The sequence below is a fragment of the Coregonus lavaretus genome, assembly GCF_964263955.1.
Source record: "Coregonus lavaretus genome assembly, chromosome: 8".
Classification (NCBI taxonomy): Eukaryota; Metazoa; Chordata; class Actinopteri; order Salmoniformes; family Salmonidae; genus Coregonus; species Coregonus lavaretus.
The window spans coordinates 2,709,938-2,728,487 of NC_139995.1; the positions used below are offsets into that span (position 1 = coordinate 2,709,938).

Genomic DNA, 18,550 nt, shown 5'->3' on the forward strand with positions numbered 1-18,550 from the left:
CGAAACTGTAGGCTACGTTAGTCCTTGTGCTAACTGAGGAAAGACTGCGCTAACACAAGCGGTCATATTTAGCTAGCTGTCGGCTGACAGAAACCATAATATAGTCCCGTGTAGCTCAGTTGGTAGAGCATGGCGCTTGCAACGCCAGGGTTGTGGGTTCGTTTCCCACGGGGGACCAGAATGAAAAATTGTATGCACTCACTAACTGCAAGTCGCTCTGGATAAGAGCGTCTGCTAAATTACTAAAATGTAAATAATATGAATTGGATAATAGCAATTACTATACTAAGTATAAACACAACATGCAACTATTTTACTGAGTGGCAGTTCATATTCAAGGAAATCAGTCAATTGAAATATATTCATTAGGCCCTAATCTATAGATTTCACATGACTGGGCAGGTGCGCAGCCATGGGTGGGCCTGGGAGGGCATAGGACCAGCCACTTGGGAGCCAGGCACACACACTGGAGAGCCAGGCCCAGCCAATCAGACTGAATTTTTCCCCACGAAAGGGCTTTATTTCAGACAGAAATACTCCTCAGTTTCATCAGCTGTACGGGTGGCTGGTCTCCTATGATCCCGCAGGTGAAGAAGCCGGGTGTGGAGGTCCTGGGCTGGCGTGGTTACACGTGGTTCTGAGGCCGGTTGCACGTACTGCCACATTTTCTAAAATGACGTTGGAGGTGGCTTATGAACATTAAATTCTCTGGCAACAGCTCTGGTAGACATTCGTGCAGCCAGCATGCCAATTGCACGCTCCCTCAACTTGAGACATCTGTGGCATTGTGTTGTGTTACAAAACTACACATTTTAGTGGCCTTTTATTGTCCCCAGCACAAGGTGCACCTGTGTAATGATCATGCTGTTTAATCAGCTTCTTGATATGCCACGCCTGTCAGGTGGATGGATTATCTTGGCAAAGGAGAAATGCTCACTAACAGGGATGTAAAGAAATTTGTGCACAAAATTTGAGAAAAATAATGTTTTTTGTGCCTATAAAAATTTCAGGGATCTTTTTATTTCAGCTCATGAAACATGGAACCAACACTTTACGTGTTGCGTTTTATATTTTTGTTCAGTTTATTTACAATTTATCATGGGTAAGCTCACCAGTGATCGAAATAATTGAGAAACACTTTTTTAAAGTTGAAAGTAATTCGACAGTGGGTAGAGTTTGTGCGCCCCGCCATGTTTGTTTTAACCGTGTCAACCAAAGATAAGAGTTATTTCTGTGAAATCTCATTCCTTTTCCATTTTAGTAGATGCTCTTATCCAGAGCAACTTACAGTAGTGAGTGCATACATTTTCATACTTTTTCGTACTGGACCCCCATTGGAATCAAACCCACAACCCTAGCATTGCAAGCGCCATGCTCTACAAACTGAGTGACATCACAAACCACTTGATGCCTCAATGTACTCAATTACTGTATTTTGCATTGTTTTTCTTCATGGTGGTGGAAAGTCTACATGTACAAACCTAGATGACAGCCTATGTACAATACAGTAATGTACATGTACATTAAGTGGTTTGTAAGGATGGTAAATTAATACTGCACAAAGTGGTTATTTGATAAAGAAAAATATTTAATGTGGATGTTTTGTGTCTTTGCCAGTAACTTTTTGCAAATGTTTTATGTAAATATAGCAGAGAAAGGGACAGGGCAACAACTCTTACAATTCCAACTAATGAATCCTGTGAGATACTGTTCTTAATTATACAGCTACCTTTTTTGCCAAAGTGGAGATGCTGATAAAAATGTTTTCCTTGCGCTACAGAAGTCTAAATCGTCTGCTAATACTAGTAAAGGCCCAGTGCACTACTTTTGTGAAAGAAAAAATAAATATATTTTCAAAATATATATTTGTTTAAATTCAGATTTTTTAGGGGGTGCTACAGCACCCCTACTTCCCGCGGCTATGATCTCTTCACCTCGTTTTATTACATCTTTTGTCTGACAGACGTTTGCGTGACACCCATAATGTATTGAATGATGTCAACAAACATGGTTCCACTCATAGCCGGTAATTAGCTTAGCATTAGCTCATCATAGTAAGTACAACCTTCAAAAAAGTATTTTACACACATCATAGGTGTCGATTACACACTATGCAAGAATTGGATTGCATGATTTGTCACCAGTACTTGAAAAATGTGAATAAAACAGTAAATAGGGAAATTATTACCACGCAAACCATTTTCTGATGGTGATTTGTTGATACAAGTGGCCCGTGCCTGTGTTATGATACTGATGATTTGTCGCCACAGATGGTTTGTTTACGTTTGTACCGTTGCAGCACTTATCTAGTGGTCGCGTCGGGGACAACAGTTGTTGACAACCGTAGCTAACCCTTTTCCTAACCTTAACCTCGTTCTCCTAACCTACCGCGCTAGTTCTCCTAACCTGCTATGTAAACAAACCACCTGTGGCGACAAATCATCAGTATCACCACACCGGCAGCCTATCACATCACCCCTGACACTCACTCGGCGCCATTGAGTGTTGTTGTTTGTGTGTAGCTAGTGGGCTAAGCTGTAGCATTAGCAATGTCTTTCTCAAATGTGGAAATTCTGGAGATGTAGGTAAATTCTGAGTAGGAAAGTGAGGAATCAGATTCTGACAGTGAGGAGCTGCCCCCCAACCTTGTGGCCATTGAGAACCCTAAATCTGAGGACCGCTTGCCCACAGACAGTCCCAGGTCCCTCTGAAGATGGTGATGGAGACAGACCAACACTGGGTGAAGAACAAGAGTTCATTTCACCCCTCCTGGCCCTGATGTTGTCTGAGTCCCAGTCTGGAGTGCAAAGGCCATTGCCATCTCCCTTTGAGGCAGAGTGCTTCATGCTGTTTTTGACAGAGGCGCAGGTGGGAGACATAGTGGAGGAGACCAATCGCTATGCCTTGGAGCTGCAGGAGAAGAGGGGGCCACAGGGAAGGTGTTTGCTTGACTATAATCACAAAATGGGGGCAGTGGATAAGACGGACATGATAAACAACTTTGTGGCATGCGTTCAGAAAACCAAATGGTATAAGAATATATTTTTCCATCTGATCGACCCTGCTGTCCTCAATGGCCACAGTTCACTGCCAGCTAACAAGTGAGATGATTAATGAACAAGGTTATTTTGTAATTGGACATACAAATCACATACAGTTCCATTTTGCTATTATTTTGACTATCTCACCCTCCTCCCCACTCCCTCATCATCCTCTCCCCTCATCCTCTCCCTCCTCCATAGGTGAGGTGATTACCTATCAAAAGTACAGGGATAACCTTGTTAGAGAGCTGCTGGAAGAGCACCACACCCCTCGGCATCCATCCAAATCAAATTTCATTGGGCGCGTACACATAACTCAGCATAAAAAGAAACGTCCTCTCACTGTCAACTGCGTTTATTTTCAGCAAACGTAAGGGGGGGGGGGGGGGGGGGGGGGGGGGGGGGGGGATTAACAAGATTCAACAACTGAGAATTACATACCTGAACAAGTTCCACAGACATGTGACTAACAGAAATTGAATAATGTGTCCCTGAACAAAGTGGGGATCAAAATCAAAAGTAACAGTCAGTATCGGGTGTGGCCACCAGCTGCATTAAGAACTGCAGTGCATCTCCTCCTCATGGACTGCACCAGATTTGCCAGTTCTTGCTGTGAGATGTTACCCCACTTCCACCAAGGCACCTGCAAGTTCCCGGACATTTCTGGGGGGAATGGCCCTAGCCCTCACCGTCTGATCCAATAGGTCCCAGATGTGCTCAATGGGATTGCGATCCGGGCTCTTCGCTGGCCATGGCAGAACACTGACATTCCTGTCTTGCAGGAAATCAAGCACAGAACGAGCAGTATGGCTGGTAGCATTGTCATGTTGGAGGGTCATGTCAGGATGAGCCTGCAGGAAGGGTACCACATGAGGGAGGAGGATGTCTTCCCTGTAACGCACAGCATTGAGATTGCCTGCAATGACAACAATCTCAGTCCGATGATGCTGTGACACACCGCCCCAGACCATGACGGAGCCTCCACCTCCAAATCGATCCCGCTCCAGAGTACAGGCCTCAGTGTAACACTCATTCCTTCAACGATAAATGCGAATCCAACCATCACCCCCGGTGAGACAAAACCGCGACTCGTCAGTGAAGAGCACTTTTTTGCCAGTCCTGTCTGGTCCAGCGACGGTGGGTTTGTGCCCATAGGCAACGTTGTTGTCGGTGATGTCTGGTCAGGACCTGCCTTACAACCGGCCTACAAGCCCTCAGTCCAGCCTCTCAGCCTATTGCGGACAGTCTGAGCACTGATGGAGGGATTGTGCGTTCCTGGTGTAAGTCGGGCAGTTGTTGTTGCCATCCTGTACCTGTCCCGCAGGTGTGATGTTTGGATGTACCGATCCTGTGCAGGTGTTGTTACACATGGTCTGCCACTGCGAGGACGATTGGCTCTCCGTCCTGTCTCCCTGTAGTGCTGTCTTAGGTGCTCACAGTACGGACTTTGCAATTTATTGCCCTGGCCACATCTGCAGTCTTCATGCCTCCTTGCAGCATGCCTAAGGCACGTTCACGCAGATGAGCACGGACCCTGGGCATCTTTCATTAGGTGGTTTTCAGAGTCATTAGAAAGGCTTCTTTAGTCTCCTAAGTTTTCATAACTGTGACCTTAATTGCCTACCGTCTGTAAGCTGTTAGTGTCTTAACGACCGTTCCACAGGTGCATGTTCATGAATTGTTTATGGTTCATTGAACAAGCACGGGAAACATTGGTTAAACACTTTACAATGAAGATCTGTGAAGTTATTTGGATTTTTACGAATGATCTTTGAAAGACAGGGTCCTGAAAGAGGGACGTTTCTTTTTTTGCTGAGTTTATTTTGCAGATGTTATCGTGGGTGTAGCGAAATGCTAATGTTCTTGTTATCCACTGGGGGCTGTCGTGCTGCAGGTAATCCCATGCATGACATTTTCCCTCCAAAGTCCATAGAACTGCTGCTCAAGGCAGTCGCACACTGAGGCACTGTAAAATATGCCTGTCCAGCACCAGGAGAAGGAAGCAGAGGAGGTTGACAAGGTACATGCGTGTGCATTGTGAAACATCCCTGTGTTACACCATGCTTTGGGGAGTACCATACACTCAAGCACGATTTAGCACATCTGCAGCATACATACAGGTTACCTGCCAGCATACTATGATTTAGGGGTGGGGGATGGGAATGCAGTTTTTGTTCAACCACTACATGGCTATTGTAATATGGGTTATGCATACTTATAATTAAATGACCACTGTCATTGTCTTTACTTGCTGTTCTTTCCTCCAGTGAAACTGTAAAGGAGTGCAAGTTCAAACAGTATGTTGCTAGCATTCAAAAGCTGGCCTCAATCTTCGGCAAGAAAGATGTCTAGTTACAGTTATGACATAATAGTTCCTCTTGTGTCAGCGCTTATAATGGTATACACAGAATACATTATGCTCCATACTGTGTGCTACTGTTGAAACAACACGATATACAGAAACTGTATTATGATAAGGTAATAAGGTACTTACCGGTACTTTGATAGGAATGCACACATTTCCAAAGGTATTATTAGTAAGGAAAACAACAATGAAGGCAATGCGGGCGCCAGCGGGAAAATGCGCCAGGGGGAAAAAGTTCGGGCAGGTTCTGTTGTGACAGGAGAGGCACAAATGTCTGCATACTTGACCTGGGGAAACACTGGGGGAGTTTGTCCAGCTCATCTGGCTAATCCTTACCTTACCTTACATTAGCATAGCATGCCTGAAACGTAAATTGTCCGCCACCATGAAATGGGCTACTTCTATGTGAATTAATGAGGAGGCGAAGCGCACCTCATTTCAAACTGTTTGAAAATAAAACTGTTGATTTGAACATAATTTGAAATTGACAAGTTAAAACATACACGGAACAAAAATATAAATGAAACATGCAACAGTTTCAAAGATTTTACTGAGTTACGGTTTATAAGGAAATCAGTAATTTTTTTTATAAATTCATTAGGCCCTAATCTATGGATTTCACATGACTGGGAATACAGCACAGGAGGTTGGTGGCACCGTCATTGGGGAGGACGGGCTCGTGGTAATGCATGGAGCGGAGTACCTGGAATGGTATCAAATACATCAACATGGTTTCCATGTGTTTGATGCCATTCCATTTGCTCCGTTCCAGACATTATTTTGAGCCGTCCTCCCCTCGGCAGCCTACACTGGAATATAGATAGGCATCTGTTGGTCACAGATACCTTAAGGTAGGGGCGTGGGTCAGAAAACTAGTCAGTATCTAGTGTGACCACTATTTTGCCTCATGCAGTGGACACCTCTCCTTCGCATAGAGTTGATCAGGTTGATTGTGGCCTGTGGAATGTTGTCCCACTCCTCTTCAATGGCTGTGCGAAGAAGCTGGATATTGGCGGGAACTAAGAAAATGCTGTCGTACACATCGATCCAGAGCATCTCAAACATGCTCTATGGGTGACCTGTCTGGTGAGTATGCAGGCCATGGAAGAACTGGCACATTTTCAGCTTCCAGGAATTGTGTACAGATCCTTGTCACATGGTGCCGTGCATGATCATGCTGAAACGTGACGGGGCAAATAAATGGCACGACAATTGGCCTCAGGATCTCGTCACGGTATCTCAGTGCATTTTAAATTGCCATCGATTAAAATGCAATTGTGTTCGTTGTCCGTAGCTTATGCCTGCCCATACCATAACCCCACCACCACCACCAAGGGGCGCTCTGTTCACAATGTGGACATCAGCAAACCGCTTGCCCACACGATGCCATACACGCTGTCTGCCATCTGCCTGGTACAGTTGAAACCTGGATTAATCTGTGAGGAGCACACTTCTCCAGTGTGCCAGTGACCATCCGAAGGTGAGCATTTGCCAACTGAAGCCGACTACGACGCTGAACTGCAGTTAGGTCAAGACCCTGGTGAGGATGACGAGCATGCAGATGAGCTTCCCTGAGACGGTTTCTGACAGTTTGTGCAGTAATTCTTCGGTTGTGCAAAACCACAGTTTCATCAGCTGTACGGGTGGCTGGTGTCAGACGATCCCACAGGTGAAGAAGCTGGATGTGGAGGTCCTGGGCTAGTGTGGTTACACGTGGTCTGCGGTTGTGAGGCCGGTTGGACATACTGCCAAATTCTCTAAAACAAAGTTGGCGGCGGCTTATGGTAGAGAAATGAATATTCAATTCTCTGACAACAGCTCTGGTGGACATTCATGCAGTCAGCATGCCAATTGCACACTCCCTCAACTTGAGACATCTGTGGCATTGTGTTGTGACAAAACTGCACATTTTAGTGGCCTTTTATTGTCCCCAGCACAAGGCGCACCTGTGTAATGATCATGCTGTTTAATCAGCTTCTTGATATGCTACACCAGGTGGATGGATTATATTGGCAAAGGAGAAATGTTCACTAACGGATGTAAACAAATTTGGTGCAAAACATTTGAGCGTAATAAGCATTTTGTGCGTATGGAACATTTCTGGGATCTTTTATTTCAACTCATGGAACATGGGACCAACACTTTACATGTTGCGTTTTATATTTTTGTTCAGTGTAGGTAATTAGCAAGTAGCATGCCTTGGTTTTAGGGCAGCGCGGGTTAACTGTCCTATTGCGTAACAATACAATTTTGGCATTGCACGCATTTAAAAAAAAAAAAATCACACTTGGGGGACTGTTAGAGCTATTTTGAACGTGAAAAGGTTAAATGTAGAATTCAAGCTAAATAGAAGCTGAAGCAGTTTATAGTCAGAATAGGTTTTGATTACTTTAGACTACTATATATTTAATCCTAGCACATCTATTATAAAAAATGGCAGAACTATGCCTCTAAAAAATTAACTGTGCCTAAAACTCAGCTTGGACACGCTTTCAATGGTGCTATCCAACTCCTGACACCAATGTAGTTCATTAGGGGTGTACCCTGACCAGGACTCAAACTGTGGTCCCTGTGACTGTCATTCTAAAATCTCTTGGTAAGGTTTTGTACTAAGGTTGGGGTAAAAAAAAAAAAAAAAGTATATATATTCGCTCACTCGCCTTACTTTTCAAAAAATGAAATCCGTTAAACAGTAAATCAACTTTGTATGGTTTTAGTTAATGTTTAGATTTTTCCCCAAAGTTGAGATTTCCCAAGTTGCACCATGTCCGTGAACCTTTTGTGTTAGGGGATGTAGGTTGATGATATTTGTCCGGTGCTAATATTTAGCAAAATTCTGTGGTTTGGCATTTCTGGAGCAGAGTGGGAGGCATTTTTCTGATCGCTCTGCAGGACAGGTGGATTTGAGATATGAGAACTGTGGGGAACCTTTTTAAACCTCTGTACTCTCATCTGCACTCAAATTTTTGTTGTTGTTGAAAATTAACATTGCCATGAAAAAAGCATTGCCTACTTACAGTGCATTTGGAAAGTATTCAGACCCGTTGACTTTTTCCACATTTTGTTATGTTACAGCCTTATTCTAAAGTTGATTTAAATTATTTTTTTCAATCAATTTACACGCAATACCCCATAATGACAAAGTGAAAATAGGTTTGTAGAAATGTTTGCTAATAATACATAACTATTCAGACCCGTTGCTATGTGACTCGAAATTGCGCTCCGGTGCATCCGGTTTCCATTGATCACCCTTGATGTTTCTAAAACTTGATTGGAGTCCACCTTTGGTAAATTCAATTGATTGGACATGATTTGGAAAGGCACACACCTGTCTTTATAAGGTCCCACAGTTGACAGTGCATGTCAGAGCAAAAACCAAGCCATGAGGTTTAAGGAATTATCCGTAGAGCTCCAAGACCAGATTGTGTCGAGGCACAGATCTTGGGAAGTTTACTAACACAGTGGCCTCCATCATTCTTAAATGGAAGAAGTTTGGAACCACCAAGACTCTTCCTAGAGCTGGCCGCCCGGCCAAACTGAGAAATCGGGGGAGAAGGGCTTTGACCAAGAACCCAATGGTCACTCTGACAGCGCTCCAGAGTTCCTCTGTGGAGATGGGAGAACCTTCCAGAAGGACAAACATCTCTGCAGCACTCCACCAATCAGGCCTTCATGGTAGAGTGGACAGACGGAAGCCAGTCCTCAGTAAAAGGCACATGAAATCCCACTTGGAGTTTGCCAAAAGGCACCTAAAGGACTCTCAGACCATGAGAAACAAGATTCTCTGGTCTGATGAAACCAAGATTGAACTCTTTGGCCTGAATGCCAAATGTCAAGTCTGGAGGAAACCTGGCACCATCCCTACGCTGAAGTATGGTGGTGGCAGCATGAACGGAGCAAAGTACAGAGAGATCCTTGATGAAAACCTGCTCCAGAGCGCTCAGGACCTCATACTGGGGCGAAGGTTCACCTTCCAACAGGACAACGACTCTAATCACACAGCCAAGACAACGCAGGAGTGACTTAGAGACAAGTCTCTGAATGTCCTTGAGTGGCCCAGCCAGAGCCCGGACTTGAACCCGCTCCAACATCTCTGGAGAGATCTGAAAATAGTTGTGCAGCGACGCTCCCCATCCAACCTGACAGAGCTTGAGAGGATCTGCAGAACAGAATGGGAGAAACTCCCCAATAACAGGTGTGCCAAGCATGTAGCGTCATTCCCATGAAGACTCGAGGCTGTAATCGCTGCCAAAGGTGCTTCAACAAAGTACTGAGTAAAGGGTCTGAATACTTATGTAAATGTGATATTTAAGTTTATTTTTAATACACTTGCCAAAATGTCAACCTGTTTTTGCTTTGTCATTATGGGGTGTTGTGTGAGGGGGGGGGGGAAATAAAACAATTGATACAATTTGAGAATAAGGCTGTGACGTAACAATGTGGGAAAAGTCAAGGGGTCTGAATTGTTTCCGAATGCACTGTATCTAGCTTTTGTATTCTCTGTTATTATACCTGCCGAGATGTGAGGTGGCGATAAACACACATTGCCGGCGTGTGACCCCTCTGGTCAGTTGTCACTCCCTGGTGGACTTCAATTTCTATAGTGCCAACCCTGCTGTGTCTCTACAGAGCGCAAGTCCTCCAAGGGCCGGTCCCAGTGGAGAAGAAGAAAAAGGGTAAGCGGAAAAGCGAGGCAGTCCTCCAGACGGCTGGGGAGACTGACAATGTGGCCTTCCTGTCCGCGCTGGCCATGGGCGGAGAGGAGAGCATCGATCCCCTCGACAACACGGTGAGAAACTGACAGGTTGGGGCAAGAGTAGGATCGGCTGAGTGACACTTACTTCTCTAAAACCTCACCCTTAAAGCCTCCTTGCAGTCTTTTTTTAAATATTTAGTTTTTTTAAATCACTGTTTATTTCATGAAAATAACTATTTTTGTCATTTATTTCCCTGAGCCTCTTTGCCATTGAAATGCTTAGTCTGATCTTGTGGGTGTGTTGATACAAATGTTTTATATATTTACATACATAGCCCTGATTGGCAGATAGGATCGTCTAGACTCTAGAGCTTACCACTTCAAAGTATTAGCCATCCCAGCCCATGGTTTGTTGACAAATATTTTTTGCCTATATCTGTTGTTTATTGTATTTGAGTTAGTATTGCCATTTTTAAAAATTTAAATTGTACTCACAATAACTTAGGTGTCCAAACTTTTGACTGGTGTGTGTGTGTGTGTGTGTGTGTGTGTGTGTGTGTGTGTGTGTGTGTGTGTGTAAAATTTGTATATATACAGTGGGGAGGACAAGTATTTGATACACTGCCGATTTTGAGGAGTGGGACAAAATCCCTCCTGAGATGTGTGCAAACCTGGTGGCCAACTACAAGAAACATCTGACCTCTGTGATTGCCAACAAGGGTTTTGCCACCAAGTACTAAGTCATGTTTTGCAGAGGGGTCAAATACTTATTTCCCTCCATTAAAATGCAAATCAATTTATAACATTTTTGACATGCGTTTTTCTGGATTTGTTTGTTGTTATTCTGTCTCACTGTTCAAATTAACCTACCATTAAAATTATACACTGATCATGTCTTTGTCAGTGGGCAAACGTACAAAATCAGCAGGGGATCAAATACCTTTTTCCCTCACTGTACTTTGACTGGAGACTAGGGTTGTCACTGACCAGACGACTCTTGGTCGGCCAAGATTATTATTATTTTGTGTCGTTGACAGCCCTATTTTTCCATTATATAGACACATCCTATGCATTTTAATCAAATCAACTATATGCACTGAGCTTGTCTGATGCTTTAAGCGAACTGTTTAAAATAATTAAGACACACAAAGTCCGACCGCAATTGATTTGATTGTGCCGCCTGGCGCAGACTTGCTACAAAAAAACAAAGACAGTGAGTGACTGACTAGCACCCGTTGTCTCCCTCTCTCCTCCCTGCTGCAGCGACCACCATACATCAACAGTGTGTATAGCGCTGTCCGTGTTGCTGAAGCTGACTGAAAAGTTATGTTACCGAAATCCCTAATTTAAGAAAACGTTCCCTCAACCCTTGCTCTCTTTATGTGACAAGTATGCTTTGCATGCACGTGACCAATGGGGCCTAACCTATAGCATATCATAATCACATCAATAAATTGGTTATGACAAACTCTAAACACCGTAACATGTGACAGAAAAATGGATGCAGAGGGCATGACGAATAACTTCGAAATGGGGGAATGTTGACTGGTTGTGCAGGAGGTAAAGGGGAAGTCAGATGTGTGGAATAAATTTGACTAGTACTGGAGGTCAAGAAAAATAAGGTATGGAGCAAGCAACGCTCTGTGCATATTAGGCCTATGTGTGCTGTTCGACTGTTCCAAATGGTCAGACATTTATTGTAAACACGAAATAAATTATAAGCCTACCAGAGAGTCTTGTAATGTTTTTTTTGTAAAGTCTTTATTACAGCAAAGACTAAAAACAGTCGCATACATTTGTGAATGCAATTTCCAAAATTGAACGTTTTAGGCCTATTTATTGTTTACGCTAATTATTCAATGGTCACTTTATTTTAAAACTAAAATGCTTGATTGCATTTCCCATCATGAATGACTCGTATGCTGTGTGAAGACATGAACAAATAAATTGTTGATTGATACAGTAGCCTGTATAGTATTGAAATATAGACCTACAGTGCCTTGCAAAAGTATTCATCCCCCTTGGCGTTTTTCCTATTTTGTTGCATTACAACCTGTAATTATTTTGATTTCGTGTAATGGACATACACAAAATAGTCCAAATTGGTGAAGTGAAATGAAAAAAAATAACTTGTTTCAAAACATTCTAAAAAATAAATAATGGAAAAGTGGTGCGTGCATATGTATTCACCCCCTTTGCTATGAAGCCCCTAAATAAGATCTGGTGCAACCAATTACCTTCAGAAGTCACACAATTAGTTAAATAAAGTCCACCTGTGTGCAATCTGTTTCACATGATCTCAGTGTATATATATACACCTGTTCTGAAAGGCCCCAGGGTCTGCAAAACTGCTAAGCAAGAGGCACCACCAAGCAAGCGGCACCATGAAGACCAAGGAGCTCTCTAAACAGGTCAGGGACAAAGTTGTGGAGAGGTATAGATCAGGGTTGGGTTATAAAAAAAATATCTGAAACTTTGAACATCCCACGGAGCACCATTAAATTCATTATTAAAAAATGGAAAGAATATGCCACCACAACAAACCTGCCAAGAGAGGGCCGCTCACCAAAACTCACAGACCAGGCAAGGAGGGCATTAATCAGAGAGGCAGCAAAGAGACCAAAGATAACCCTGAAGGAGCTGCAAAGCTCCACAGCGGAAATGTGAGTATCTGTCCATAATACCACTTTAAGCTGTACACTCCACAGAGCTAGGCTTTACGGAAGAGTGGCCAGAAAAAAGCCATTGCTTAAAGAAAAAAATACGAAAACACGTTTGGTTTTCGCCAAAAGGCATGTGGGAGACTCCCCAGACATATGGAAGAAGGTACTCTGATCAGATGAGACAAAAATTGAGCTTTTTTGGCCATCAAGGAAAACGCTATGTCTGGCGCAAACCCAACACTTCTCATCACCCCGAGAACACCATCCCCACAGTGAAGCATGGTGGTGGCAGCATCATGCTGTGGAGATGTTTTTTATCAGCAGGGACTGGGAAACTAGTCAGAATTGAAGGAATGATGGATGACGCTAAATACAGGGAAATTCTTGAGGCGAAACCGGTTTCAGTCTTCCAGAGATTTGAGACTGAGACGGAGGTTCACCTTCCAGCAGGACAATGGCCCTAAGCATACTGCTAAAGCAATACTCGGGTGGTTTAAGGGGAAACATTTAAATGTCTTGGAATGGCCTAGTCAAAGCCCAGACCTCAATCCAATTGAGAATCTGTGGTATGAATTAAAGATTGCTGTACACCAGCGGAACCCATCCAACTTGAAGGAGCTGGAGCAGTTTTGCCTTGAATGGGCAAAAATCCCATTGGCTAGATGTGCCAAGCTTATAGAGACATACCCTAAGAGACTTGCAGCTGTAATTGCTGCAAAAGGTGTCTCTACAAAGTATTGACTTTATGGTGAAAACTTGAGCGTGCATAACAATTGTTTTTTTTGTCTTATTTCTTGTTTGTTTCACAAGAAAAAAGATGTTGCATCTTCAAAGTTGTAGGCATGTTGTGTAAATCAAATGATGAAAACCCCCCAAAAATCCATTTTAATTCCAGGTTGTAAGGCAACAAAATAGGAAAAATGCCAAGGGGGGTGAATATTTTCGCAAGCCACTGTAAGTAAGTTATGGTATTAAGACCTAAACAGGATGCACTCTTAGGCCTACAACTCGATGGTGTTTGTACAAGGCTGCTATACTAAGCCTACTAATGATAATGACATCACTTTTTATTATTATGATGATGATGATGATGATTAATAATGAGATCAATGAAAAAGGATGGTTATTATTGTAAAAATATAAATATTTTGGCAATTTGGAACAGTGTAAACAACACTAACTTAATTATAAATAATACCAGAGGGGCTGGTCTAATGAAAAAAAGTGTAAAGCCTTTATTACAGCATTGCAAAGATTTAAAAACAGCCACATTTGTGAAGTTGTTTGAGGCTTGTTGCTGATGGAATCAGTAGGCTATTAAACAAACACTCAAACAGGCAACCGAAGCAGGATCTGTCTTATTTCTATATACAGTTGAAGTCGAAGTTTACATACACCTTAGCCAAATACATTTAAACTCAGTTTTTCAAAATTCCTGACATTTTAATCCTTGTAAAAATTCCATGTCTTAGGTCAGTTAGGTTTACCACTTTATTTTAATGTGAAATGTCAGAATAATTGTAGAGAGAATGATTTATTTCAGCTTTTATTTATTTCATCACATTCCCAGTGGGTCATAAGTTTACATACACTCAATTAGTATTTGGTATCATTGCCTTTAAATTGTTTAACTTGGGTCAAACGTTTCCGGTAGCCTTCCACAAGCTTCCCACAATAAGTTGGGTGAATTTTGGCCCATTCCTCCTGACAGAGCTGGTGTAACTGAGTCAGGTTTGAGGCCTCCTTGCTCGCACAAGCTTTTTCAGTTCTGCCCACACATTTTCTATAGGATTGAGGTCAGGGCTTTGTGATTACCACTCCAATACCTTGACTTTGTTGTCCTTAAGCCATTTTGCCACAACTTTGGAAGTTTGCTTGAGGTCATTGTCCATTTGGAAGACCCATTTGCGACCAAGCTTTAACTTCCTGACTGATGTCTTGAGATGTTGCTTCAATATATCCAGATTATTTTCCTTCCTCATGATGCCATCTATTTTGTGAAGTGCACCAGACCCTCCTGCAGCAAAGCACCCCCACAGCATGATGCTGCCACCCCCGTGCTTCACGGTTGGGATGGTGTTCTTCGGCTTGCAAGCGACCCCCTTTTTCCTCCAAACATAACGATGGTCATCATGGCCAAACAGTTCTGTTTTTGTTTCATCAGACCAGAGGACATTTCTTCAAAAAGTACGATCTTTGTCCACATGTGCAGTTGCAAACTGTAGTCTTGCTTTTTTATGGCGGTTTTGGAGCAGTGGCTTCTTCCTTGCTGAGCGGCCTTTCAGGTTATGTTGATATAGGACTCGTTTTACTGTGGATATAGATAATTATGTACCTGTTTCCTCCAGCATCTTCACAAGATCCTTTGCTGTTGTTCTGGGATTGATTTGCACTTTTCGCACCAAAGTACGTTCATCTCTAGGAGACCGAACACGTCTCCTTCCTGAGCGTTATGATGGCTGCGTGGTCACATGTTGTTTATACTTGCATACTATTGTTTGTACAGATGAATGTGTTACCTTCAGGCGATTGGAAATTGCTCCCAAGGATGAACCAGACTTGTGGAGGTCTACAATTATTTTTCTGATGTCTTGGCTGATTTCTTTTGATTTTCCCATGATGTCAAGCAAAGAGGCATTGAGTTTGAAGGTAGTTCTTGAAATACATCCACATGTACACATCCAATTGACTCAAATGATGTCAATTAGCCTATCAGGAGCTTCTAAAGCCATGAAATCATTTTCTGGAATTTTTGAAGCTGTTTAAAGGCACAGTCAACTTAGTGTATGTAAACTTCTGACCCACTGGAATTGTGATACAGTGAATGATAAGTGAAATAATCTGTCTGTAAACAATTGTTGGAAAAATTACTTGTGTCATGCACAAAGTAGATGTCCTAACCGACTTGCAAAAACTATAGTTTGTTATAATATACACTGCTCAAAAAAATAAAGGGAACACTTAAACAACACAATGTAACTCCAAGTCAATCACACTTCTGTGAAATCCAACTGTCCTCTTAGGAAGCAACACTGATTGACAATAAATTTCACATGCTGTTGTGCAAATGGAATAGACAACAGGTGGAAATGATAGGCAATTAGCAAGACACCCCCCAATAAAGGACTGGTTTTGCAGGTGGTGACCACAGACCACTTCTCAGTTCCTATGCTTCCTGGCTGATGTTTTGGTCACTTTTGAATGCTGGCGGTGCTTTCAGTCTAGTGGTAGCTTGAGACGGAGTCTACAACCCACACAAGTGGCTCAGGTAGTGCAGCTCATCCAGGATGGCACATCAATGCGAGCTGTGGCAAGAAGGTTTGCTGTGTCTGTCAGCGTAGTGTCCAGAGCATGGAGGCGCTACCAGGAGACAGGCCAGTACATCAGGAGACGTGGAGGAGGCCGTAGGAGGGCAACAACCCAGCAGCAGGACTGCTACCTCCGCCTTTGTGCAAGGAGGAGCAGGAGGAGCACTGCCAGAGCCCTGCAAAATGACCTCCAGCAGGCCACAAATGTGAATGTGTCTGCTCAAACGGTCAGAAACAGACTCCATGAGGGTGGTATGAGGGCCCGACGTCCACAGGTGGGGGTTTTGCTTACAGCCCAACACCGTGCAGGACGTTTGGCATTTGCCAGAGAACACCAAGATTGGCAAATTCGCCACTGGCGCCCTGTGCTCTTCACAGATGAAAGCAGGTTCACACTGAGCATGTGACAGATGTGACAGAGTCTGGAGACGCCGTGGAGAACGTTCTGTTGCTTGCAACATCCTCCAGCATGACCGGTTTGGCGGTGGGTCAGTCATGGTGTGGGGTGGCATTTCTTTGGGGGGCCGCACAGCCCTCCATGTGCTCGCCAGAAGTAGCTTTACTGCCATTAGGTACCGAGATGAGATCCTCAGACCCCTTGAGACCATATGCTGGTGTGGTTGGCCCTGGGTTCCTCCTAATGCAAGACATTGCTAGACCTCATGTGGCTGGAGTGTGTCAGCAGTTCCTGCAAGAGGAAGGCATTGACGCTATGGACTGGCCCGCCCGTTCCCCAGACCTGAATACAATTGAGCACATCTGGGACATCATGTCTCGCTCCATCCACCAACGCCATGTTGCACCACAGACTGTCCAGGATTTGGCGGATGCTTTAGTCCAGGTCTGGGAGGAGATCCCTAAGGAGACCATCCGCCACCTCATCAGGAGCATGCCCAGGCGTTGTAGGGAGGTTATACAGGCACGTGGAGGCCACACACACTACTGAGCCTCATTTTGACTTGTTTTAAGGACATTACATCAAAGTTGGATCAGCATGTAGTGTGGTTTTATACTTTAATTTTGAGGGTGACTCCAAATCCAGACCTCCATGGGTTGATATTTGATTTCCATTGATAATTTTTACATTTACATTTACATTTTACATTTTAGTCATTTAGCAGACGCTCTTATCCAGAGCGACTTACAGTTAGTGAATCCATATTTTTTTTATACTGGCCCCCCGTGGGAATTGAACCCACAACCCTGGCGTTGCAAACGCCATGCTCTATCAATTGAGCTACATCCCTGCCGGCCATTCCCTCCCCTACCCTGGACGACGCTGGGCCAATTGTGTGCCGCCCATGAGTCTCCCGGTCGCGGCCGGCTGCGACAAAGCCTGGATTTTTGTGTGATTTTGTTGTCAGCACATTCAACTATGTATAGAAAAAAGTTTTTAATAAGGTTATTTCATTCATTCAGATCTAGGATGTGTTATTTTAGTGTTCCCTTAATTTTTTTGAGCAGTGTATATAATATGCGATTTAGCAGACGCTTTTATCCAAAGCGACTTAGTCATGTGTGCATACATTTTTACGTATGGGTGGTCCCGGGGATGGAACCCATTACCCTGCCGTTACAAGTGCCATGCTCTACCAATTCAGCTACAGATTTTTAACAAGACATTTGTGGTGGTTGAAAAACGAGATTTTAATGACTCCAACCTAAGTGGATGTAAACTTCCGACTTCAACTGTGTGTGTATGATATATACAGTGGGGAGAACAAGTATTTGATACGCTGCCGATTTAGCAGGTTTTCCTACTTACAAAGCATGTAGAGGTCTGTAATTTTTATCATAGGTACACTTCAACTGTGAGAGACGGAATCTAAAACAAAAATCCAGAAAATCACATTGTATGATTTTTAAGTAATTTGCATTTTATTGCATGATATAAGTATTTGATACATCAGAAAAGCAGAACTTAATATTTGGTACAGAAACCTTTTTTTTGCAATTACAGAGATCATACGTTTCCTTTAGGTCTTGACCAGGTTTGCACACACTGCAGCAGGGATTTTGGCCCACTCCTCCATACAGACCTTCTCCAGATCCTTCAGGTTTCGGGGCTGTCGCTGGGCAATACGGACTTTCAGCTCCCTCCAAAGATTTTCTATTGTGTTCAGGTTTGGAGACTGGCTAGGCCACTCCAGGACCTTGAGATGCTTCTTACGGAGCCACTCCTTAGTTGCCCTTAGTTGCCACGATCTTCAATGCTCTTACTGAGGGAAGAAGGTTGTTGGCCAAGATCTCGCGATACATGGCTCCATCCATCCTCCCCTCAATACGGTGCAGTCGTCCTGTCCCCTTTGCAGAAAAGCATCCCCAAAGAATGATGTTTCCACCTCCATGCTTCACGGTTGGGATGGTGTTCTTGGGGTTGTACTCATCCTTCTTCTTCCTCCAAACACGGCGAGTGGAGTTTAGACCAAATGCTCTATTTTTGTCTCATGAGAGCACATGACCTTCTCCCATTCCTC

General features: G+C 43.5%; 1 protein-coding gene across 2 annotated transcripts in view; it reads left to right on the plus strand.

Annotated features, from left to right (window-relative positions):
• Positions 1-18,550, plus strand: part of LOC311133485 (chromodomain-helicase-DNA-binding protein 6-like) — a 125,482-nt gene that overhangs the window by 17,578 nt on the left and 89,354 nt on the right. For both annotated transcript variants that reach the window (XM_084166971.1, XM_084166972.1), the window contains exon 4: positions 10,036-10,195. In XM_084166971.1, the coding sequence (XP_084023097.1) occupies positions 10,036-10,195 (160 nt within the window). The remainder of the gene's footprint in view (positions 1-10,035; positions 10,196-18,550) is intronic.